Raw genomic sequence first — 24,425 nt, forward strand, 5'->3', positions numbered from 1 at the left:
TCTCTGCATGTCTCACCCTGCCCATGCACACGCTTGGCCAGGGACTCAGGTATGAGAAGCTTTTGTGGAAGCCTTTAAAGTGTGTGCTGGTCATTTCTTCACTGAAGCTTCATGCTGAGCAATCACAATGAACCTCCCTTCATTTGCCAACATTTGGAGATTTTTTTAAAGAGTATGTTCTGCATCTTATTTTTGGGGGCAACACTTTTCTTACCAGGAAGAACACAGCCCAAGGAAGGGACCCAGTAACCTTTCAAAACCCAAACTGCTGCCTGCGGTGAGGGCCCAGGGTCCTCCATGGAGAGGACAGGCATCTTCCTTTCCCACCAGGAAGGAGTCAGCCTGGAGCCCCTGGAGATTTTTATTTACCGGGGATTGACGAGAAGTTGCCACCATGAGAAAGTATCTTGGGGCTAATGCAAAAGTAGTTTACAAAACCTTGTTATTTGAAATTATTTCAGATCATCATTTTCCTGCACGTAGACTTCCTCAGGCAGCTTAGTATAAGGTTTAAGAAGGCAGGTCTGCATTTGCAGTATAACTCTGCTGCCTCTTCTCCATGTCTCGGTTCTTCTCCACAAAATGAGAATAACAGCAATTCCCCTGTGTTTATGATGATGATTAACAGAACTTGACATACAGTGAGTATTCATAATCATTAAAAACAGTTATTTAGAGATGGGGTCTTGCTATGTTGCCCAGGCTGGTCTCGAACTTCTAGCCTCAAGCAATCCTCCCACCCCTGCCTCCTAAGGTGTTGGGATTACAGGTGTGAGCCACTGTGCTTGGCCATCATTACTGATTATTATTATCATTATCTTGTCTTGTCTATAACATCACCATTCTCTAGGTTCTCTAAGCGAGAAAAGCTGGAGCTGCCAGGCCTTTCCTTCAGACCTGGGAAGGACAGTCCCTGCCCGGTATCTTGTAGTCTGCTTTCAAAATGTGTCTATTTCTGCTTCCATGGCCAGCTTCAGCTCTTCCTTCTCCTTTAACACATGGCCAGGTCCCATGTGTCCCCAGGCCCAGTCAAGAACCTATCACACACTGTCTATCACACTCACTTCCACTGCTATGCTTCTGTGAAGTCTTCACCAACTTTCTATCCCAGCTGTTACTTGTTCCTTTATTTCGTATAAATACTTCTCTTGTGGCTGCTATCCTACTATCTTTAGACACTTTACACACCTGTCTCTGTCTTCTTCAGTAGACTGCAAGCTCCTTGAAGATGATTCATCCAGCCTATTCATCTTATATTCCTGGTACCCAGCAAAGCGCCTTGAATCAGGAAGGTGCCGTGATTATCTGTTACTACTTTCTTATTCCAGTCCTGTCACCTGTGTCTGGGTCATTGGTAGCAGTCTCCCATCTGGCCTCCCGGACTGTGTTCTCAACAAGCTCCACCCTCACTCTCTCTGAAAGTATTTCATGTCACTTTGTCGCTTAAGCTGCCTGATGACTTCTGAATGCCACCTTGTTTAAATTTATCAGCTTAGTTTTCAAAGCTCCCTACTGCAAAACAAAGCAGCAAACATAAGCCACATTTTCTCATCTCTGTTTGCCAGAAACATTTCACAAAGCCCCTGACTCCTACCTCGGGCAGCTATTTTGCTCTCGGGAAAGATGCTTTGCAGACACAACAGGACAGAGTACACGCCGCCCCCTCTCTCCTCCACCCCGTCTCCTACCTGAGTCGCTAAATTCCTTAAAACAACATGGAATACTATGCAGCCATAAAAAAAATGAGTTCGTGTCCTTTGTAGGGACTTGGATGAATCTGGAAGCCATCATTCTCAGCAAACTGACACAAAAACAGAAAGCCAAACACTGAATGTTCTCACACATAGGTGGGTGTTGAACAATGAGAACACGTGGACTCAGGGAGGGGGGGCATCACACACTGGGGGCAGTTGCGGGGGTAGGAGAGGGACAGCGAAGTGGGGGGCAGGGTGGGGAGGGATAACATGGGGAGAAATGCTGGATATAGTATACACCTAAAGTAAAATAAAAAGGGTAAGTGGCCTGACTTTTGGCCTTATACGTACGATAACGTCTGATGGAGTTAGCGATGATGCCTCTGTATCTGTAGCCGGAATTACTCTCACATCCAAACCCTGATGCGAGTGTGCTTTACGTGATTTTGCACGTACTGAACCCATTTCCCCAAACAGAAAATCACAGTCTTGCAAATGTATCCTTCTCTCGCTTCCTACCTAAACTGGAATATTCTTTTTCCCCTCGTCCACTGAAATCCCACTGTCTCATTCAAGAATCCTTCTCTCACAGCCAGAGACTTTGTGGGTCTTTCTTAAACTCTAACTCTGTGTGCCAAATAACTCGGCCTCGGTATGTGGTCCTGGGCAGCAGTCATTCTCCTGACTATGAAGTTATGCTCTGGGAGGGCAGTCATCAGTTAAGAGGCTTTCAGTTGCAAGTAAGAAAAAGCCCAATCCAGAGTGGCATAATCAATAAGGGGAATTATTGGCTCGCATAGCTGAGGCCTAGCGCAGCAGCACTGCCTGCAGGCAAGCCTCAAAACTGTCACTGAGAATCTATTTTCAGCTGGGTATGGTGGCGCATGTCTGTGGTCTGAGCACCTCGGGAGACTGAGGCAAAAGGGTCCCTTGAGCCCAGGAGGTTGAGGCCAGCCTGGGCAACCCTGTCTCAAAACAAACAATTTTCTGAGGTCTATCCTCTCTGACTTTCTCTGGGAATTGCTTCAGTGTCCCTAAAAGCCTGTCAGAGGCTCTCAGAACAATCAGCTTTCTTGTTCAGGCATAGGAAGAAAGAGAAAGGCTGTATCCCAGGATTCCAAACCAAAGTCTCAAGATTCCTGCTGATTGCAGAGGTTCAGGAACACCAGGAACACGCCCCGTCTAACCAACCGCTGGGGCCGGATGGGGATGGAAGGGGTGGCTGTCACCCACTCTACCCCTGGAGCTGGCCCTGGCCTCCTTATCCACATAGACCTGCCAACCCAAACAGGACCTGGAAGAAGGTAGAAATGGATGTCGGGGAGACACCTCCAAACATGCCTGCATAGTAGGCACATAATCAGTGCACAATGACTGTCAGAGGCCTCCAAGTCCCAGCCCCTCCCACGAGCAGAGTCTGGACTTCTGTTCCTTTGCCACCAGTGTCCCCACCTCTCACTCCAAATGGTCCCAACACCTCAGCTCCTCAATGGAGTCCTGCCTGTTACAGACAAACAGGCCTACACATTTGGTTATTTTGGTTTAGGCAAGGGACAAATTCTAGCGTCCCCAGGCCGCCAGTGGCTCCACCACCCCCACCTTTAGCGTGCACAGGGGGAAGGCCCTAAGTTTCTGCAGAGGTGGCTCCTCCCACACAGGAATCCCCGGGATCCATGAGGGCTTCCCACCACCACTGACTCTTCTAGCAGTGGGCACACGGAGCTTTGGAGAACTGAGGCCACGCTGGCCTTTCTCTCTCCCTCTTCCTCCTCCTCCTCTCTTTAAAGGGAAACTTGGAGAACACGCCCTCCCCGTGGCCTCCCAAGGCCTCCTGCCCCCCTCTCCACATGCTCAGTGCACTCACTGGCCACAGACGACAGTGTCCCCAGGCTGCATCCATGGCAACTGGCGTGGCAACCAGGCGTTGGTCGGTTGGGCTGAGGCCCTGAGCCCCAACTATCAGAAGGTGCCTGAGGCTAAGGTAGAGGCTGGGAGTTTGGGGCTGTGGGTAAGTCATTTTGGGGGTCAGACCTGTGGCCGTGAGCAGGGGCAGACCCTCACCAGGCTCTGGCAGGCTGCGGCAGTGCGGCTTGATCGTGGGCCCTGGGTAGCAGCTGTCTCCTCTGAACGCAGCTATAAAGGGGGTGGGCGGCCCTGAGATCGCAGCTCACCTGGGGCCAGGACGAGCCTTGCAAGCGGCAGGGGAGGAGAAAGGAGGAAAAACACTAATAGAAGTTGAGCCGCTGAATGCGCCAGGTGCTTTCTATGTATTCTATCCTGCGTTAACTGGAGGGCAGAGGTTAAGTAAGCAGGCAGCCAGCAGGCTATGAGGGAGGATTTGAAGCTGGGCTGCTCTCAACTCACAGCTCTTGCTCTTACAATCCCTTGCCTGTTTCCTGAGTGGGGGTTGCCAAGGCAGGTGACTCAAAGAGGAAACTATGAGAGTTTGTGGGAGCAGGTGGGGCCATGCATGGACTCAGGTGTCCCCAGAGGCAGCTAACCACAGAGCTGAGCCCTGCCTCGCCCAGGCGGCTGCCGCTGGCTTCGAGCTGCAGCTGAGGTAATGGTGGTGCCTGTTCTCAGGTGGATCCTCTGAAGGCCATGGAATCCTCCACGGGGTCCAGGATGCCTTTGCTCAAATACTGCAGCGTGGCCACGAGCCTCAAGGCCCCTGGCTGGGACAGTGCTGCTCCACCCTGGGACCTCTCCTTCACCTCCCCCGTTGCCCTCCAAGCGCCCTGGCTCACCGGGCACAAGCCTCTTGAAAGGTACCTGTCTCCGCTCCCTTATGGGAAGCAGGTGCCCCTTTTTCCTTCATTCCTGGCTGTTGGTGGTAAACCTTGGTGGAGAGACTTGCTTCCTGAGAAGGCGGAAAGGGGTCTTCACTGTTTGGCCTGTGATTGCCCTATCTGCTTGGGGTCTGTCACTCCAGCCTCCTCGGTGCTCCTGGAACCCTCCAGGGTTGACCTGGATTTTGTCCCACTTGGAGCAGAGCTGCAGAGGCTGCAGTTGGCATGAGTGAGAGAAGGCAGTTAGGGATGGCCAGTTACCAAGGTTATAGCTCATATTACCATCAACAATGAGACTTGGCTGGGCGCAGTGGCTCACGCCTGTAAACCCAGCACTTTGGGAGCCCAAAGCAAGCAGATCACTTGAGGTCAGGAGTTTGAGACCAGTCTGACTAACATGGCAAAACCCCATCTACTAAAAGTACAAAAAAATTAGCTAGCCATGGTGGTTCATGCCTGTATTCACAGCTACTTGGGAGGCTGAGGCAGGAGAATCGCTTGAACTCGGGAGGTGGAGGTTGAGGCTGCAGTGAGCTGAGATCACGCCACTGTACTTGAGCCTAGGCAACAGAGCTAGACTCCGTCTCAAAACAAACAAAAAAACCAATGAGAGTTGCTCTGGCACCATATGAGAAATCAGCTAAGGTGGGATCTCCGGGCCCTTCTTCAGGTTCCCTCAGTACCCCTCCTTTGTCTAGGAGTTTCCTGAATGGGATCCTCAGTCCACTTACTAAAGGTGGATAAGAGGGCAAAGGCACCGCAGTCTATACGCACCTGCGGAGTGTGCAAGCTCCAGGGACTCGCCTTGATCTGCCTCATGCATTCTGCCCACGTGAGGGACGTGCCAGCTTGAATGACCCTTAATGGGTCTCTTTCGTGATTCACCTGGTGGACCATCCTGTTCAAGGCCAGAGTTAAGCACTGGACTTTAGATGCCAACGAGCACAGGAAGGAGGCTGAGGGGGGCTGAAGGCAGCTCAGCACGGGCCTGCAGCGGCTCCTTGGCACCAACAGCCGGGGTGCTGTGACGGCCTGTTGATGGCAGCAGGAGGCAGACAGGCCCCCTTTGCATTCAACCATGCCCACAAAATAAAACGGCTTCTTCCAAAACCCAAACCCTGATTCAACAACTCTGCTAGGCCAACTGGCCCTGAACACAACATTTTCCGGAACTAGCATCCCCTTCTTCTGTCCCACGGCCCCTTAGTCAGCTCCTCTGGGTTGTCCCTCCCCAAACACTTCCTCATCCTTCCAACCCCACAGCACCAAGAGGCATTACAATTTTCCCCATTGGTATTACCATCCAAGATTCCATGCCTCATCCTGGAATCCCACGCACCACCTTAGGATTTACTTTCCTGGCACTCTTTTCTCTGTTTGATAGGGTGTCTCTGTCACTCAGGCTGGAGTGCAGTAGTGCCATCTCAGCTCACTGCAACCTCTGCCTCCCAGGTTCAAGCAATCCTTACCTCAGCCTCCCAAGTAGCTGGGACCACAGGCTTGCACTACCACACCCAGCTAGTTTTTTGTATTTGGTAGAGATGGGGTTTCACCATGTTGCCGAGACTGGTCTTGAACTCCTGAGCACAAGTGATCCATCCGTGTCAAGATCCCAAAGTGCTGGGATTACACATGTGAGCCACACTTTTCCAGTCTGTTGTCTAGAGTCAGAACAAGTATTAATTAACTTGAATATATCAAGGTGAATTACCTTTTGGTTGCCTTGAACCAACTCCCAATCCACCAAGGATGGTTCCCCTCACTGTCCTCTCCTTCTGCCCCTTATCGTTCTGGAAGTCATAGATTGCCACTTTCCATGTAGATTTCTGTTCCACCTGCCTCGTGTGCTGTGGTGCGCCTCAGATCTAACTGTGAAACATGTTTCTTGATGTGTTTAGAGCTTGCTGCTCTCCATCTATTACTTCCATTGCTCTTTTCCAGCTACACCTCTTCTTGCCCGTGTCTCCACATTGTCAACCCAGCATGTCAGGGGCCTGGCTGGCTGGGAAGAGCTGGAGATGCTGCCAATACATGGGTCCTGGCAAGAAGGGAAGCAGACGGCTTTTACTACAGGGCTCAAATAAAGGCCGCTCCTGAGGCAAGTCCTTGACCCCCAGCATCTCGCTGGCCTGCTCTTCTGGGTGGCCCCGTCATACCCGACACAGCTTAGCTGTGCGCGTCCCACAGGCTGGTTTCTCGGATAAGTGCAGCTCTCCCATTGCCATGCTATAGAAGTGAACATGAAATACCAGTGAGTATATTAGTTTGCTGGGGCTGCATAGCAAAGTGCCACAAACGGAGTGGCTTAAATCACAGAAATCTATCATCTCTCATTTCTGGAGGCTAGAGGTCCAGGGGTTGGCAGAGTTGGTTCCTTCTGGGTGTGAGGAAGAACCATTCCCATGTCCTGCTTCTGGCTTCTCATGGCTTGCTGGCAGGCTTTGGCGTCCCTCAGCTTATAGAAGCATCACCTTGATCTCTGCCTTTCCCTTCACGGGGCTTTCTCCCTGAGTGTGTCTGCCCACATTTCCCCCTTTATAAGGACATCAACTACACTGGATTAGGGACCTGACATATTCAGTCCTCGTCTTAACTAATCACATTTCCCATGACCCTATTCCCAAATAAGGTCACATTCTGGAGGCTATGACTTCAACATATGAATTTGGCAGGGGGCTAGGCATGGCGGCTCATGCCTGTAATCCCAGCACTTTGAGAGGTGGCAATGGGAGGATCACTTGAGGCCAGGACTTTGAGACCAGCCTGGGCAACACAGTGAGACCCTGTCTCTACCAAAAATTTAGACAGGCATGGCGGCACATGGCTGTAGTCCCAGCTTCTTGGGAGGCTGAGGCAGGAGGATCACTTGAGCCCCAAATTGATGGCCCCACTGCACTCCAGCCCGTGGGAATAGGGTAGAGGTGGGGAATGGGACACATTCAATGCATAACAGAAAAGAAAATTCACTTTAAAAGTACTCTGTTGAAGAAAATTCAGTGTGTTGAATGAACACCAGCCTAAGGGAAAGAGGGACGAGCTGTGTTTGCTCACGTGCACGGGTGTGTGCTGGCACACGGACACACACTCCTGCCACACTGGGGGCCAGGCCTGGCCTGTACTTCAGTGGCTACCCACTTCTTGTTGTTTTCTTTTTCTTTTTTTCAGAGTCAGACTTTGTGAATGTAGATTCATGAAGGGAAGACTAGTGTAAATTCTCAAAAAATACGAGTCTCAGAATTTCCAATAAAAAGTCAATTTTCAGCTAGGTGCAGTAGCTCACACCTGTAATCCCAGCACTTTGGGAGGCTGAGGCAGGCCCATCACGAGGTCAGGAGTTAGAGACCAGCCTGGCCAATGTGGTGAAACCCCATCTCTACCAAAAATACAAAAATTAGCAGGGTGTGGTGGCGTGCACCTGTAATCCCAGCTACTTAGGAAGCTGAGGCAAAAGAATCACTTGAATCTGGGAGGCAGAGGTTGTGGTGAGCCGAGACTGCACCATTGCACTCTAGCCTGGGTGACAAGAGTGAAACTCTGTCTCAAAAAAAGTCGGTTTTCAAATTTTCAAGTAACTAGTATGTGAGTTAAAATGAAATGCTAGCAAAGCTTTGCTCAAGTATAGGTTTTGTCCAGTGATTTGGTAAAAATAATTTATAACCAGGTTGTATTTCTCTTCTAAATCATACCAAGTACTTGGAACAGCTTGTACTTTTAAGTAGCTCCAGTACTGTTTTCTCTCTTTCACTATTGATTTGCTTAGCTAACCCTAAGGGCGGTGCTGAGGGCAGCTCTGTGGCCACAATCACTCCTCACTCACATGAGCCTCACAGGTGAACGACAAACCATCTATCCCTGCTTGGTCTTGGACACAGGAATGATGCTTCTTGGGGGTGCTGGAAGGAAGGGATTGCATTGAGAAAAGGTCCAGGGAGGACCCAGGTTACTCCTGGCAACTGCAGGTCAAAAATTTGGTAGAAGGAAAGAAAACCAGGCAAAGGAAGGGAATGGAAAGAGAGAGGCAGGAAGCGATCCACAAGAGTTGCTCGTGGCAGGAAGTGATCCACCAGAGTTGCCCGTGGCAGGAAGTGATCCACCAGAGTTGCCCGTGGCAGGAAGAGATTCAGGAAACCGTGACCGCACCACAGCCTGCCTGTTTCAGCTATGACTGACTCAAACCAGCATCTGCCCCGTCCCTTCTTTAGGTGCCTGTCACTGTTTGGAAGGCAGCCCCTGGGCCTGGTTTGGGGGCATCGTAGGGAACCTGGGTGCTCCCTTCTGTACTTTGTAATGCTAGGTCTTATTGAATGTTTTCTTTCCCACAGCTGGAGAGACAGGGCGCTCTACTTGTGGAATTTGAGGCTCCTCTTGTCGCAGGCCCAAAGCTGCCAGCCCAGCAGCAGAGCGTGGTCTTAGAAGAGAATGTCATTTCGCTCTCACCATCTGTAGGATACTCACTGAGACCAGGGGACACAGTGCTGGCACTCTGGGAGCCAGGCCAACAGCAGTATGGCCCTGGCACCGTTCTTTTGGGCTTGGAGACGAGAGGTCCCCAGAGAGGTAAGAAAAGCTGCTCTGATCCATCAGTCCCTAGAAGGAGCCAGGCTATAATCAGGCCAGAGGAGAGAGCCAAGGGTACGTCTACAGCTTAGGGATTTCTAAGGCATTAAGAAAACTTACTTGCTTGCCCGCTGCTTAATCTTGAGGCAGCAACAGATCTCTTAAGATGCACATTGTATCTTTCAGATTATAAAAAAAAATTGTAATCAGGGAAAGTGGCCTAAACCTCTCATGTCTGTGTTGGGTAGCTAACCATGGTTTAGCTACTCACGACCCAACCCTCACCAGGTCCTCCAGGGACTGGACAGTCCTGGGTCAGTCAGCACCATTGTAATTCAGAGAATGACAGAAGGAGACTTCTGAGAATGCATTTTGGCTTCGACAAGAAAAGTGAGCCCCTGTGGGCCATGGTAGTCCAGGAGGCAGGGAGGCTCAGGCAAGTTCTCAGGAAGTGGAGGTAATGATGGTGCCCGTGAAGGATGTTCCTGGCAGGCTCTCCACGGAGAGGTGCATGTGAGGAGCCAGGCGGCCAGAGCAGAGAAGCCGGGCTAAAACTCTGCCTTTGCCTATGCGGATAGAAGAGCCTTTATCCCACGATTAGGAAGTGGAAGTTACTTGGGAGGCTGAGGCAGGAGGACGGCTTGAGCCTGGGGGGTTGAGGCTGCAGTGAGCCATCACTGTGCCACTGTACTCCAGCCTAAGCCAGACCCTGTCTCGGGGGAAAAAAAGAGAGATAATTATATAATTATAATGAAATGTTGCTGTTTTCTGTTACGTAGCATCAAAGGAAGAAGAAATCACTGTTTATTTCTGGAATGGCAAAACCGCTAAAGTGCCCATAGTGGGGGTCCAGTGGGTGTCCCCGGCCATCTGGAAGAAGGCTGTGGAGAGGCTGTCCAAGTCTTTCACCAGGGAGCACAACAGGCCCCTCCACTGGGCCCCCTGCTGCTCTCTGCTAGGGCCAGTCACTGGGTGCCTGACCAGCGAGCTTCCTCCGGGCACTCCATTCCTGCGCCCTCTCTGCCGCCCTCATGCCTGCTGCCAGCTGCTGTGCCAGGCCTGCCTCTGTGGCTGCCCCTCATGTGGCACCACCTGGTGGCCTCTAACCGGGACCTCAGAAGTCACAGCCAGAGAACTTCCAGAGTTGGAGCTGAAGCCCACAGCACAGCTTTTGTCCCTGGAAGGTCCTAAAGAGGAGAAAGTAGCAAGGCACGCTCCTCTGGCTGTTTCTTCCTCCTCATCCTCCTCCCACGAACAAGATGATATGGAGAATGATCTGGAGATGGGCCCTCCCCAGACACTGATGGTGAACACTGCAGTCAACACAGATCCTATCCTTCTTGAGACACCTCTGAGGCAGAGTGGCCTCTGTCAGCCTGGGTGGAGGTACTGGAGGAGAAATGGGCCTGAGCCGCACCCTGGGAAGCCAGGTACACCAGGGGAGTGGGCTTGCCTTCTAAGGCAGGCGCTGGGGCCCTGGCTCCCTTCCCTCCATGTCCCTTAGGAATCTGATGCATGTGTCCACTCTGTTGAGACTGGAAGTAATCCTTGGGAGTCTGGTCATGCTGAAGAGGAGGCTGTGGAAAGAGGGGAATAGCAGGTTTCCATTTCAGCTATGAGGCCTAAAAAGCAGAAGGATGAACGGATCTTTGTGCTAAGGTTACATGCCTATTTAATACCTGCCTTTTTCTTTCTTCACTAGTGTCTACTGACAGGGCGCTGCCATTTCTGTTTTTAGCCCCCTCCTTTTTTCTTGGAGGCCTTGGTTTTTCTCTAGATGAACAGTCCAAACACCTCCAGGTGTTGATAAGAGTCGATGCACTGAGGCATGAAAACTGGTCTTAAGCATTGGTCATGAGGCCCCACTCTCCCGCTGGGCCCCTCCGTAAGTGAGTGGGGAGGACCCGGCGCTGCCACGTGCTGCTCACCCCTCACGGCCGACAGGGCAGCCATGTCCTGTTGCTGGCAGCCTGCAGCCGGCCCCATACCGCATCGCCTCCCGCTGAGAACTGTGGTGTGCCCTGCTAGGTTCAGGGAGCCCATCCTATCTAAATTCCCAATGGAGCCCGGAAACAGCAGAGGCTGGTCAGAGCTGTGTGAAGGAGGTGGCCTGGATAAGTCTGGCCCTTGACAAGATTCTGGGGGCCTTGGGGTCACTGAATATTCAGTGGAGTATTCGGGGCAGGGAGGCTGTGAGGTGAAGAAACACCACTGCTAAGGGCTTAGATCTGTAGGCATGGCCCACACTGGGCCCACTTTCTTTATTATCACTTGTAGAGAGGGCATAAAGAAAATGATACCAAACTCTAGAGTTTTCATGCGAAATTCTCCATAGCTCCCAATGCCTCCTGCTCCAGCAGAGCCTGGAGAAAGAAAGCTGTACCTACCCAACAGACAGGGGTCCGTAGGGAGCAACTGAGACAGCGCCAAGCGCAGCACAGGGGAAAGGAACAACCTGAGGGGCCGTGGGGGCCAGACATGCCCCAGGGACCGCGTCTGTGTTCCCATTGCCGTGGCTTGCTCCATAGCAATCTCTAGAAGGTTCCAAACCTGATTAAATACAAGCAAATTTCCCCTGGCCCTACATTTAGACAGCTCTTACCACTACTGCCCATAGCCACTTACACCTACAGTCTCTCTCCAGCACCACATTTAAACAGATCCCCTCCAAAGTTATCTTCTCCCCCAAAATAAATTCTAATAACTGACGATAAAGAAGAGAAATACAGTATTTTCAGGTAGTTGGCCTGGCTTTCCTGTTGGGTACTGAATCTTGTGTTATGCTCTAGGGAAAGTTCCTGGGGCTGACTTACCAGCATCATCATCAGCATGTTCCCAAATATAGAGGGCATGACTGAGAGTGGGTGTGGAGACGTGGCCGTCCCCAGCCCTTACCACACATGCAGAACTGCCTGTCATGCCTCGCTAATGAAGATAAGCACAGAAAACCACACGCGGGTCAGGGCGGAAACAAGGCAAACACCAGAGCTTTGCTTTTCTCTCCAGGTTTCATATCTTTTAAAGGATATGTGCTGTTTTGCTTCTCCTGAACATGCTTGATGTTTAATCCATTCTTGCTCTCAGTACTTGATATCCATTTTGTCGAGTGCTGATGCTCAACAGTCAACCTTGAGCTTTGCCTCTCACAGAAGCTCTTGTATGGGTTTCTCTGCCCTCCACACTTTCTGTTACTTGCAGTTACAGGCAGTGAGAGGTTACAGTTAGATCCTAACAGTCCTAAGAAGGCCATATTGTCATTGGCTGGCAGGGAGGTGCTTTCCGCCTCTTTTGCTTGTGACTGAAACAGGATTCAATCTGTAAGTTTAAAAGAAACTTTTAAAAGTGTTCCTTCCCTTTTAGATTGTTCTATTCCTCAGGAAGTCACATCTCCCATTATTTTTGTTTTGCCCCATTATTTTCTTATTTTTAGATACAGGGTCTCACTATGTCACCCAGGCGGGAGTGCAGTGGCACAATCATAGCTCACTGTAGCCTCAAACTCCTGGGCTCAAGCAATCCTCCTGCCTCAGCCTTCCAAATAGTCGAGACTACAGGTGTGCACCAATGTACCCAGTTTAATTTCTTAAAACTTGTTTTTCCTTTTTTTTTTTTTTTTTTTTTAAAGAGAAAGAGAGAGAGAATAGGAAGGAGGAAAAAGGAAGAGAAAGAGAGAGAGAGAATGGGGAGGAGGGAGAAGGAAAAGAAAGAGGGAGAGAGAATGGGAGTATTGCTTTCTTGCCCAGGCTAGAATGCAATTTAGCAATGGGTATTGAAAACCTCTTTTATACTGATAATTATACTTAATGATGTAGTCAGGAAGGAATAAGGGAAGAAGATAACAAACAAACAGCCAACCAATATTTAATTTAAACCTATGAAATGCTATACGATTACTGAGGAGTGATTTACTTCCAATTATATAGTCACCTTTGGAATAGGTGTGAGGTGGTAATGTATGTTTTGTGTATTTGAAGTGGAGAGTTCTATAAATGTTTATTAAGTTTACTTGTTCCGGGTCTGAGTTCAAGTTCTGAATATCCTTGTTAATTTTCTATCTCGTTGATCTATAGAATCGTTAGCTCTTCTTGTTGCATTGATCCTTTTGCCATTATGTAATGTCATTCCTCGCCTCTTTTGATCTTTGTTGCTTTAAAGTCTACTTTATCAGAGGCGAGAATTGCATCTCCTGCTTTTTGTTTATTAGTTTATTTTTACTCTCTGTTTGATTGGTAAATCTTCCTCCTTCTCTCTGAGTCTTTGTGTATTGTTGCATGTAAGATGGGCCCGGATGCAGCATACCGATGGGTTTTGGCTTTTTATCTAATTAAAATATATATAAGTTTAATACCGGCATTTGATGCTAGCTGGCTGTTTTTTTTTTGTTGTTTTTTTTTTTAAATGAGACAAGAGTCTTGCTCTGTTGCCTAGGCTGGAGTGCAATGGCATGGTCTTGGCTCACTGCAGCCTCCACCTCCCAGGTTCAAGCGATTCTCCTGCCTCAGCCTCCCTAGTAGCTGGGATTATAGGCACCCACAACCGTGCCTGGCTAATTTTTGTATTTTTAGTAGAGATGGGGTTTCACTATGCTGGCCAGGCTGGTCTCGAACTCCTGACCTCTTGATCCGCCCACCTTGGCCTCCCAAAGTGCTGGGACTACAAGCGTTTGAGCCACCGTACCTGGCCTAAAACTTGTTTTTCCATAGCTTGTAGTGTCTTCTTTGTGGTCTGTGTTATCAGTGATCAGTGAGTGTGTCGAAGCTCCTTTAACTGGTGGCAGTCAGTTACCTTTGCTTGCCCTGCTGACAATTTAAAAAACACATCTAATAACTTCTTCACAACTACAAATCTTGGGTATTAGGTAATCTTTCCCCAAACCATAATGGCCAGAAATGTTAACACATTTCATTAAATTCAAGATAACACAACACTTTGGGAGGCTAAGGCTGGAGGGTTGCTTGATCCCAGGAGTTCAAGACCAGCCTGGGGTACAGCCTGTTTCTTTAAAAACTAAAAAATTAGCCAAGCATGGTGGTGTGCACCTGTGGTCTTGGCTACTAGGGTGGTGAAGAGAGGGTGGATGACTTGAGCCCAGGAAGTCGAGACTGCAGTGAGCTGTGATCACGCCACTGCATTCCAGCCTGGGTGATAGATACATCAAGACCTTGTCTCAAATATATAATAAGTCAATGAAAAGAAAACAATGATGTGAACTGACAGATACTTCAGTGATCCTTGTTTTAGTTCTATTTATCCCATCAAAATGGTGGCATATTCAACCTAAGTAATTGACTTTTGCATTTAGGAATAAGATATTCCAACATCTGGAAAGAAGAAAAGGATCACAAACAGCAGAGAGTACAAACCGTAGTACTGGGGACTACCAAGGAGCTGGTCTCGAAAGCAACCAACACGAAGCCACCGCAGACCCTGCCAGGGGAAGCTGAACACAGAAGGCGGAGTCAGAGCCCTGCAATATGTCAGTGGAACAAGAATTCCCCTTAGACTAAGAGCGCTGAGGATCTAGGTAAAGCAGAATGGCTGGAAATGGACTTCCTAAAGACTCCTCAAATGGGTCTTAGACCTTTTGGGCCACATCCCCTTTTGAGAACAGTAAAACCTATGGTTCCTTTTCACAGAAGAATGCACATGCCCTCAATTTTGCATGTAATTTCCAAAGGCTTACAGAACCCATTAATTTAATCACAGGCTTCTTGGTGGTACAAGGATGTCCATTTAAATGACCCTCTGTACTATGGTATTGGGTAGGGGCCTCCTTTATTAAGCCCCCATATTAGGAATATGGAGTCTATTCCTCACCAAGAATAATACAACCCTATTTAAAATTTTGTTTCCATCATATAAAATACTGGCACCTTTCCCAAGGAAAGGTTAATGTTCAAAATGAGATAATCACCAGGCAACAAAACTGGGAGATGTCACAGTACTGCTGTGGCAGCTACAAGAAGTTTGGGCCACAGCAATGACTTTTTTTATTGTTTTTTTTAAGACAAGGTCTCACTCTGTCACTCAGGCTGGAATGCAGTGGCATAATCAAGGCTCACCATGGCCTTGAACTCCCGGGCTCAAGTGAGCCTCCCACCTGAGTCTCCAGAGTGGCTGGGACTACTGGCACATGCCACCACACCTGGCTAAATTTTTTACTTTTTGTAGAGATAAGGTCTCACTGTGTTGCCCAGGCTGGTCTTGATCACTGGGCTCAAGTGATCCTCCTGCCTTGGCTTCCCAAAATGTTGGGATTATAGTTATGAGCCACTGTACTCGGCCACATCAATGACTATTTAAAATCAGTGACTTCTGGTTCTTAAAATTGCAGTCAGCATAACAATCTATGGATTCTTTCCCCCTTTTATAGGTAAAGAATAAAGATGGCAAATACTTGAGGAGAGTTATACAGAGTGGTAAGGCCTTCTTCAAGGGAAGGAGGCAGAGGACGGGCCACAGGTAGTAGTCAAATAACCAGCAGCATCTCCACCCCATGAAGACCTCCCTACAGATGAGCAGCAGGAAGGCACCTGCTGTGAGGGGAGCAGGAGTGTGGGGGCCCTGCCCTGCTTCCTGCCAGGGCCCTGGTGAGGCTGCTTTAAGATGCCTCTTCCATGGAAGAGGGGGTCAGCCTACTTTGAGCAAATGTGTCCAGAGCCACTCTGCCACCTTTCCATAAAGTCTACAGTTGTACATGAGTGACATTTTGTTTTACCTTTTAATAATAATAAAAATGAATTTGAATTATCTTCATTTCCAAATCTCTTTATTATCATAATTAACCTTTACTTGGAAAGCAAGCATCATTATATTACTGTCAGGCAAACAAGGATGGAGGACTTCTACACCCTCAAGAAAGGCACACTGAAAGAGACAGATTCCAGTTCCCGGGAAGGCTGACCCAGTCAGCACTAAAAACAGGATTAGTGTATAGCTATTCAGAGAATCATACAGTGGCTTTATTCTTACTGCTTAAAAACAGGTGATGGTCAACATCACACAGGGAAGACCAGGTCCACAGTCTGTCCAGAATCAACTGCTACCACATGAGTCTTCTTGGTTAAGTCATCTGAGCCCACAGTGACAGAATAGGTCCCTGGATATACTTCTATATAGAGGTCCTTAGAGACATTCTCAGCCTGGAAGGAAAAGAGGATATCAGCAGTTGAGAGATTTTATATCCCAGTGCCACCATGGCCCCCCACAAGGCTACCTGTGCATGCAGAGGTGTGATGGAATGAAGCACTCATGTGGGAGACAGAGGTCCTGCTTTCAAGGCTCAGCCTGCTCACGTACAACACTGTCATTTTCGGAGGTCTCAGTCTTTCCTTATTTCTAGAACTGTGATAATACCTACCTCACAAATAAGCATGTGAAAACACTTTGTAAATGCTAAGTGTTACAGGAACATGAAGGATTATAAAAAGAACACTCTACTTGGAGTTATGCAGAGGGAAAGGCTAGAGGCCACTGTTCTGAGGCTCAGAAGTACACAGTGACACTTAACTCAGATAAGCAGCAATGGCAAGGTACTCAGGAGTAATGAGAGCCATTCTTTTAAACTGTGCTTTGCTAAGTTCACTATCAGGAAGATGATAGGCATTTCTTTCATCCTAAAGCTCAGAACAATACGAGTGGATTCCATTTTGTTACTGAAGTACTAATTCAGCTGGATGTGTTTTCTCTCCCTTGGAGAACTGGTTCTCCCAGAGTACAAAACATTGGAAGCCAGAGTTAATGGAAAGATTTTTATTTAGAGCCGAACTGAGCACAGTCTTCCAAGGGTAGACTTCACTTATGGCTGGGAGGCAAGTCACAGCAGGTGTGCAGGCAGAGGATGCGTCTCAGTTCAATTGGCAAAAGGACAGAGTCACAAACCAGAAAAAAGCCTGTAATTAAGGGCCAGAGTGACAGCTGAGATGCCATTACATGCTTACTCAATGCTGAGAAGGGGCCACAGGCAAAAGCTGTCAATTCTACTACCACACACGGGAAAAGCCAAATTATGGGCCAGCAAATTCCACTCAGAGGAATAAATGATCATGTTTACATTTTTATGAAATTTCCCCTACTCCTTCGGCCTTGTAGATGGATTCGAAGCCAATTTTTTCCAAAGCTGTTTTATGTTATATTCCTTCATGCCTGTCTAGTTACTTCGAAATTGGAAGTCTATAATCCTTTAACTGATGTAAATGTGTACGACAATGTCATAACTATTTATTGGTTGTCAACCATGTAAATAAAAGTCGTTTTTAGAAAATATGGTTTTATCAGAATTGCAGAAAGCCCAGGATGCTTCATTTGTCTGCAATAAGGAAACATGGGCAGTAAGACTGCCCTGTGTGGCTATTATACTGTGGGATGTCAGCAAGTGTTGAGAGGTGTCTAAGCCTTAGCAACTTACATTTGTACTAGAAGCAGAATATTCTTGTTACTAACTCTAGAATACTCCATATCCCTGACTAGTATCAAACTGTATACAAACAAAAAGTAAGATGTATGGTGGCACAATGCTGAAGTTCCTTTCCTCAGAATTCTAGCCCTTCTAAGCTCCAAAAAGATCCCCTGGCTTCATGAACTAATGAGTACTTCATCCTAAAAAAGAAAAACTCATTATATGTTTTTATAGAAAAACATTTGTGGAAAATGAGAACAAATGCCTTCAAATGTTTTGGAACCTGATCTCACCAAATGTGTATGTTTCAGAATTTCTGCAATGGTTTTCACTGTGTTAGCAGGAGGATCAGGACCCTCCTGCTGCTTGAACAGATGGTGGAATTCCAGCAGGACCCGGTGCCAGCCCAGCTGAGCTGTAGGAACTGAGATGTGAATACTTCACATTCTTTCCAACCACAACTATGAATTTAGGCACAAAGAGTATCCCTGAAGCTTCGAGTGAAGGAAGAATACCAAGAAAACCTAATTTTACACTGAACCAAAATTCTGTGCGCCCTTCTTAAGTGTAAGAACATCTCAACTTAAAAATACTATAGACAAACAGCCCTCTAAGAAGCATGTCAACTGGCTCATGGAGTTGTAATGGTGATGAAACTCAGAGCCTGAGCACTTCCACACTCACGGCCTGGGATGCCTCTGGAGCATGCTCTGACACTTGATAGATGTCTCCGGGACCAACGGATGTCTTTCTTCTGTCTTTTCTCTGAAGAGACAAGTAGAACACCGATTTGTGCTCAAGCTTTGACTTTTGGATTATAAAGAGAAGCTTTCTTCTGCCTTATCAGGAGTTAGTAATTGCTCTGTCAGCTTTTTCTAAGTTGTCATCTAAGCTATTAAGGCATTTTTTAGTAAATTCTGTGAGGTATTTTTAGTCAGATGTTTACTATAATTTTTATCCTTACACAGGCTTTGGAGTCAGACACACCTGAGTTTAAGTCGTATCTCTGCTATTTACTAAGAGAGATTAACTTCTCTGGGCCTTGGTTTTCCAGTCTGTAACCTGGGACTCTTGGATCGCAGGGAAGACTTAAAATGCACAAGTGACTGACACTTAGGTTCTCAGTAATTCTCTTCTGTGCTTTTTCTAGGAGTGGGAGTGGTCCTAGAAGGGACCACCTGACTGATAAAGGCTAACTTACAAAGCCAATTTCCCTTAGTGGGAACTTACGTTTTAAAGGGAGAGATGGAAATGACTCTTCCCCACATGTCACCCTTTAGGGTGAGCTGTACTTAAGAGTTCAGGCTAGGCCAGAAAAGGAGGCTCAGGACTCAAGCTCTGGCACCACTCCTCCACCTTGCAGGCAGGGGAGGCGTGCAGGAGGTGCTTCAAGTGTGCACTCCGCCCTTGCTCATGTCCCTGTGCCCACTCTCCCATCCTTTTCCTAAACTTCCTCCCTCTAATACCTCAAAATGGCTGACAGATCAAAGAAGTCAAGAATCCAACTTAGACTCTGGATTAGCCTCTGGTCTTCAGTTTGCTATCTGTGAGTACAAGTAGGGTAATTTAAAACAAAAGCAAAAACCTAGTCTCCTCAGAAATCATTGCCACCACCTCCTCCTTTGAATCAGTTCAGTAAGCAGGATTGCTGGCATCCCCAGAATGACATGTGGTAAAAGGTAAGTTTGTAGTGAGAGGCCTTTAATTGTTATATACCTTTACAAAAAGTATTTTGTTAATAGAGACCCCTGTCCCCACACTTCCCTTCTACTTTCTTTTTAAAAATTATGAAAGACCAGGCACTGTGGCTCATGTCTGTAATCCCAGCACTTTGGGAGGCCAAGGCAGGCGGATCACCTGAGGTCAGGAGTTCAGGACTGGTTTGACCAACATGGTGAAACTCTATCTCTACTAAAAATACAAAAATTAGCCAGGTGTGGTAGTGTGTGCCTGTAGTCCCAGCTACCTGGGAGGCTGAGGCAGGAGAATTATCTGAACCTGGGAGGCAGAGGTTGCAGTGAGCCATGATCACACTGCTGCACTCCAGTTTGGGTGACAGAGTGACACTCCCTCTCAAAAAAAAAAATTACCAAAGTTATGACAGTTATCACTTACCTTAAGTAAAAAATGTAATTATTAAAAATCTTCTCCCCCAGCCTGGGCAACATGGCAAAACCCCATTTCTATCAAAAACATTAAAAATTAGTTGGGGCCGGGCGCGGTGGCTCAAGCCTGTAAAATCCCAGCACTTTGGGAGGCCAAGGTGGGTGGATTACGAGGTCAAGAGATCGAGACCATCCTGGTCAACATGGTGAAACCCCGTCTCTTCTAATACAAAAAATTAGCTGGGCATGGTGGCACGTGCCCGTAATCCCAGCTGCTCAGGAGGCTGAGGCAGGAGAATTGCCTGAACCCAGGAGGCGGAGGTTGCGGTGAGCCGAGATGGCGCCATTGCACTCCAGCCTGGGTAACAAGAGCAAAACTCCGTCTCAAAAAAAAAAAAAAAAAAAAAATTAGTTGGGTGTAGTGGCATGCGCCTGTAGTCCCAGCTACTCAGCAGGCTAAGGTGGGAGGATCACCTGAGCCCAGGAAGTCAAGGCTGCAGTAAGCCGTGATTGTGTACTGCACTCCAGCCTGGGTGATAGAGTAAGACCCTATCTCAAAAAAAGAAAAAAGAAAAACAATTTCTGTCCCTAGATATAGAAGAGGACATTTGGAACTCTTAGAGAAAGGAGCCAGGTGCAGTGGCTCATGCCTGTAATCAGAGCACTTTGGGAGACTGAGGCAGGCGGATCACGAGGTCAAGAGATCGAGACTATCCTGGCCAACATGGTGAAACCCCGTCTCTACTAAAAATACGAAAATTAGCCGGGCATGGTGGCACATGCCCGTAATCCCAACTACTTGGGAGCCTGAGGCAGAAGAATCGCTTGAACTGGAAGGTGGAGGTTGCAGTGAGCTAAGATCACACCACTGCACTCCAGCTGACAACAGAGCGAGACTTTATTTAAAAAAAAAAAAAAAAAAAAAAAAGAGAAAGGATCTATGGTGCCCAGGATAGAGTGCAGAGGATAGTCACAGGGGCGATCATTGCATGCAGCGTGTTCCAGGCTTGGAGGCTCTTTTCTTTAAACCTGCTGGAGAATCCCATGGCCCAGGACTGTAGGTTCAACTAAAGATCCTACAGTGGGGCCAGGCGCGGTGGCTCAAGCCTGTAATCCCAGCACTTTGGGAGGCCGAGGCGGGTGGATCACGAGGTCGAGACCATCCTGGTCAACATGGTGAAACCCCATCTCTACTAATACAAAACATTAGCTGGGCATGGTGGCGCGTGCCTGTAATCCCAGCTGCTCAGGAGGCTGAGGCAGGAGAATTGCCTGAACCCAGGAGGCGGAGGTTGCGGTGAGCCGAGATCGCGCCATTGCACTCCAGCCTGGGTAACAAGAGCGAAACTCCGTCTCAAAAAAAAAAGATCCTACAGTGACATCAATCTTCTATTTTTGACAACCTCCTATTTCACATACATTGCTGTAAGTTCTCTAAGGTGATGAATTTATACATTTCCGTTAAGCACTGTAATGCCAAGTTGCACAGGCATCCTTTGACACAAAGTCTAGCAAGGGCTCTTGAATATAGGGTGTTGAATCTTGGTAGACTGAAGGCATAGTGCAGGACAGCTGAGAACACTTACCTGACCATTCCCTGTGTCCGAGCACATGTGCAGCTTCGACTTGCCTCTGTGGTAACGATAAACATGGGTTGCCCCTCCTTCCTCTGGCACAGATGAATAATATTTCTAGAGAAGTAATGTCAAAGATGTTAGGTAACCAAATCGTCATGTCAAGTTTTCAAAACACCCTGGTATTTGGGCAAAGTACAGTGAAGAAGGGAGGCAAGACAGCAAAGGTGAATTACCTGCCCTCTTGACAGGCCTCTCAAGTCATGCAGCAAATCAGCCCACCCAAAGTGGCTGCAGAGAAAGAAGTGCATTTGGCATCACCGTGCTGCCACCTGCTGCCTCTGTAGGGCAAGAACGCTGGCCAACTAAAGGACCATGCTCTCTGCCAGGTTAAACAAATTTCACATCTTTGCCCCCATGTCAAATACAAATATCCTTTCATTTCCTCCCCTAAAAACTGTGAACAGTTCCATGTTTATTGTCTAAGTCTCAGACAAGGACACGGGAAGAGAGGGGTACATTTTCTTGAGATTTAGAAACACAGCAGGAAATGAAACATAAACCCAAGAAGTCTGCAGCCCTTTTCTCTGTGCTTCCGGCATGTGGGGGAGTGGAGGGAGAATTCTCTAAGAAGAATCTTCCAAAGGATGGGAAAACAGTTAAACAGTTACATTTCTCATCTGCTTCCTTCCTCCCCCTTGAAGTTAGCCTGAGACTTGCCCTTGATAATGACTAATGATGAGGCCATCACAGGCCTGCTTGTTTTGAACACAGGGTAGAGACACTGTCTAAAAAACATGTGACCAAAAGAATGAGAAGCTGGGGAAAGCACTTGAGGACACAGACCTAAAGATGTATTTTAGTGGCTGTTTCAAACTGTGGAGGCAAACCCAGTACACAATTCTTAATTCTATCTCTAGAAAGTCAAGGGGTTCTGAGGCTCCATTTCATAATGGAGACTCGAACTGATGCATGAACTAAAAATCAAAATGAATAACAGCAATTTGCTAAACCTCAAACCAAAGACAAATATTATTCCTTTTGCTGAACCGTGGACCAAGTGTTTAATCACAGTAGAGCTGAAGTTATTGATTTTTCTAAAACCACTGAACAATACAAATAAGATAAAAATACTCCCTGAACTATTCCTCATTGGTTGGAATCCTATTCTTGGAGTCAGGGATTCTTACAAAAGATGTAGAGGCCGGGCGCAGTGGCTCATGCCTGTATTACCAGCACTTTGGGAGGCGGAAGCAAGTGAATCACCAGGTCAGGAGTTCAAGACCAGCCTGGCCAAGATGGTGAAACCCCATCTCTACTAAAATTATAAAAATTAGGTGAGCGTGGTGGCAGGTGCCTGTAATCCCACCTATTCAGGAGGCTGAGGCAGAGAATTGCTTGAACCTGGAAGGCAGAGGTTGCAGTGAGCTGAGATTGCACCACTGCACTCCAGCCTGCGTGATGGAGACTCTATAAAAAAAAACAGCAACAAAAAACAAACAAAAAAACCCCCCTAACATTTACTTCTTGCTATGGAATTCAGCAAATAAGCTATTTTTCGCCCGACTAGACTTAAAATCACTGAGGGGAGACGACCTTTTCTGACTTTTCATTGCTGTACTGTCAACTACAGAGTTAGGCATTCAATAAAAATTTGTTGAGTGAATTCTAACTTGCATTTACGCCCTGGTTTAAGTCCTTGACTCATTACAATCTGCCCATGGAGGCTGCGCAGGTGAAACAGGTAGTCTCCAGATTCCTTCCAAATTCCAGAAAGATCCATAGTGTGGTCCATCAGCAGGTGATGGGGCATAGCTTTGGTTCACACCAACTTACCCCACACTGACTTGAAGTATAGTCCATAAATTCAGCCATTGTTCTGAAGGAAGCACTAAGGGTTGGGGGTCTCTCTTCTCTCTATTTGAATAAATGGCAAGTCACAGGTTAGCTCTAGGATTCCCTGCTGGAGAATGAAGCCATTTTGAATAGCCTCGTTTTTACTTATGAAAAGACTCTGCAAGTTTATGTCAGAAAGAAGGATATTACTGAGAAAGAATTCCAACTCTAAAAGATAGACATGCAATTTATCCAGGACCTAAGAGATAGGTTTACAGGCTTTCCTCTTTTATCAGAAGATAGCTGTAAGATTTGTTTTTTAAAAAGTAATCGGCCGGGCGCGGTGGCTCGTGCCTGTAATCCCAGCACTTTGGAAGGCCGAGGCTGGCAGATCACGAGGTCAAGAGATCGAGACCATCCTGGCCAACATGGTGAAACCCCGTCTCTACTAAAAATACAAAAATTAGCCAGGCGTGGTGGCACGCGCCTGTGGTCCCAGCTACACGGGAGGCTGAGGCAGAAGAATCCCTTGAACCCAGGAGGCGGAGGTTGCAGCGAGCCAAGATTGCGCCACTGCACTCCAGCCTGGCGACAGAGCAAGACTTCGTCTCAAAAAAAAAAAAAAAAAAAAGAAGTAATCAAGCAGGGCTGAATACTACCGTTATTCTACAGCTACCCAAAAAGAATGTCAAATGCAAAGCGTTTTAAAAGGACTTTTCCATTCATTGTCCTGATCCTTTCCAGCTTCCGCTAAGGGGAGGTTTCCTCAGGTGATTTTGCGCTGAGCTTGCCCCTGGCTGCCAGCGGGCCACCGCAGTGCGAATGACTGGGGCGGTCCCCCGCACAGCGACCCTCACCTCTCCCGGGAGAAAGGGCTGTGGGCCGGCTACCGGCGGTCTCTCTAGGTGGGGCGCCTCCCGGGCAAAGACCCCCATGCAGCCTCTGGGACGCTCCAACGCACGCCAGTCCACCGCCCTCCTCTTGGCCCGCTCCAGCACTTCCAGAGCCAGCCTTGCAGAGCGCTGCAGGGAACGTCGGTCCACCCCGTTCAGCGCTGCGGCCGCCAAACAGTTGTCCATGGCTCCCTGGGTGGGCACATAACATACAAACGCCAGCAGGTCAGCCGGACGGCCGCGACCCTGCTCCAAATCCGTGTAGGAGCCCCGACCTCGACCTCCCCGGAGCCCACCGCTCCCGGTCCGCCCCCAACGCGCTCTCCAGCCGGAGCCCAGTCAGGGCGAGGTCTAGCGCGCCCGCCCCTTCCATTTCCGTCTCCCACCTCCGCTACGTAAGACGCCCCTTTACCCGGCCCACTCGTCAAGGCGCCTGCGCACAGCGCTGTCCTAGGAAGAAGAACAGGCCTAGCGCTCCTGGCACCGGCGCGGCAAGCCATTGGCGGAAGGCCGCATAGGCGGGGTGGCGGGGCGCGCCCTGCGCCAAACACGCCTTCTGCGTCCCGGCGGTGGCTTCTG

At 48.2% G+C, this 24,425-nt stretch overlaps 2 protein-coding genes across 10 annotated transcripts; one reads left to right on the plus strand and one right to left on the minus strand.

The window, feature by feature from the left end:
• Positions 1-4,295: 4,295 nt before the first annotated feature.
• On the plus strand, positions 4,296-15,772 carry CUNH11orf16 (chromosome unknown C11orf16 homolog). The gene is made up of 6 exons (XM_012456704.3): positions 4,296-4,462; positions 6,425-6,581; positions 8,806-9,040; positions 9,820-10,470; positions 14,343-14,564; positions 15,414-15,772. Exons 1-5 carry the CDS (start codon positions 4,296-4,298, stop codon positions 14,540-14,542), a joined length of 1,410 nt encoding a protein of 469 aa, XP_012312127.2. The 3' UTR covers positions 14,543-14,564; positions 15,414-15,772.
• AKIP1 (A-kinase interacting protein 1) lies at positions 10,659-24,250 on the minus strand. 9 transcript variants are annotated; one of them, XR_010338356.1, is made up of 8 exons: positions 23,811-24,149; positions 22,954-23,034; positions 21,130-21,234; positions 18,123-18,203; positions 16,013-16,182; positions 14,404-14,480; positions 13,718-13,836; positions 10,659-12,355 (listed from the first exon to the last, which is right to left on the minus strand). XR_010338356.1 is itself a non-coding variant. In XM_012456703.3 (6 exons), exons 1-5 carry the CDS (start codon positions 24,030-24,032, stop codon positions 16,039-16,041), a joined length of 633 nt encoding a protein of 210 aa, XP_012312126.2. In that variant the 5' UTR covers positions 24,033-24,149; the 3' UTR covers positions 10,659-12,355; positions 16,013-16,038. The 9 variants fall into 9 exon arrangements, 4 of the variants coding, with proteins under 4 accessions (XP_012312126.2, XP_012312125.2, XP_064221267.1 ...); XR_001108115.3 differs by having other exon boundaries at positions 13,718-13,839; XR_001108116.3 differs by lacking the exon at positions 14,404-14,480.
• Positions 24,251-24,425: the final 175 nt, after the last annotated feature.

Source organism: Aotus nancymaae, unplaced genomic scaffold, assembly GCF_030222135.1.
Source record: "Aotus nancymaae isolate 86718 unplaced genomic scaffold, 86718_ANA_hifiasm-v0.15.2.pri h1tg000059l, whole genome shotgun sequence".
Taxonomy (NCBI): domain Eukaryota; kingdom Metazoa; phylum Chordata; class Mammalia; order Primates; family Aotidae; genus Aotus; species Aotus nancymaae.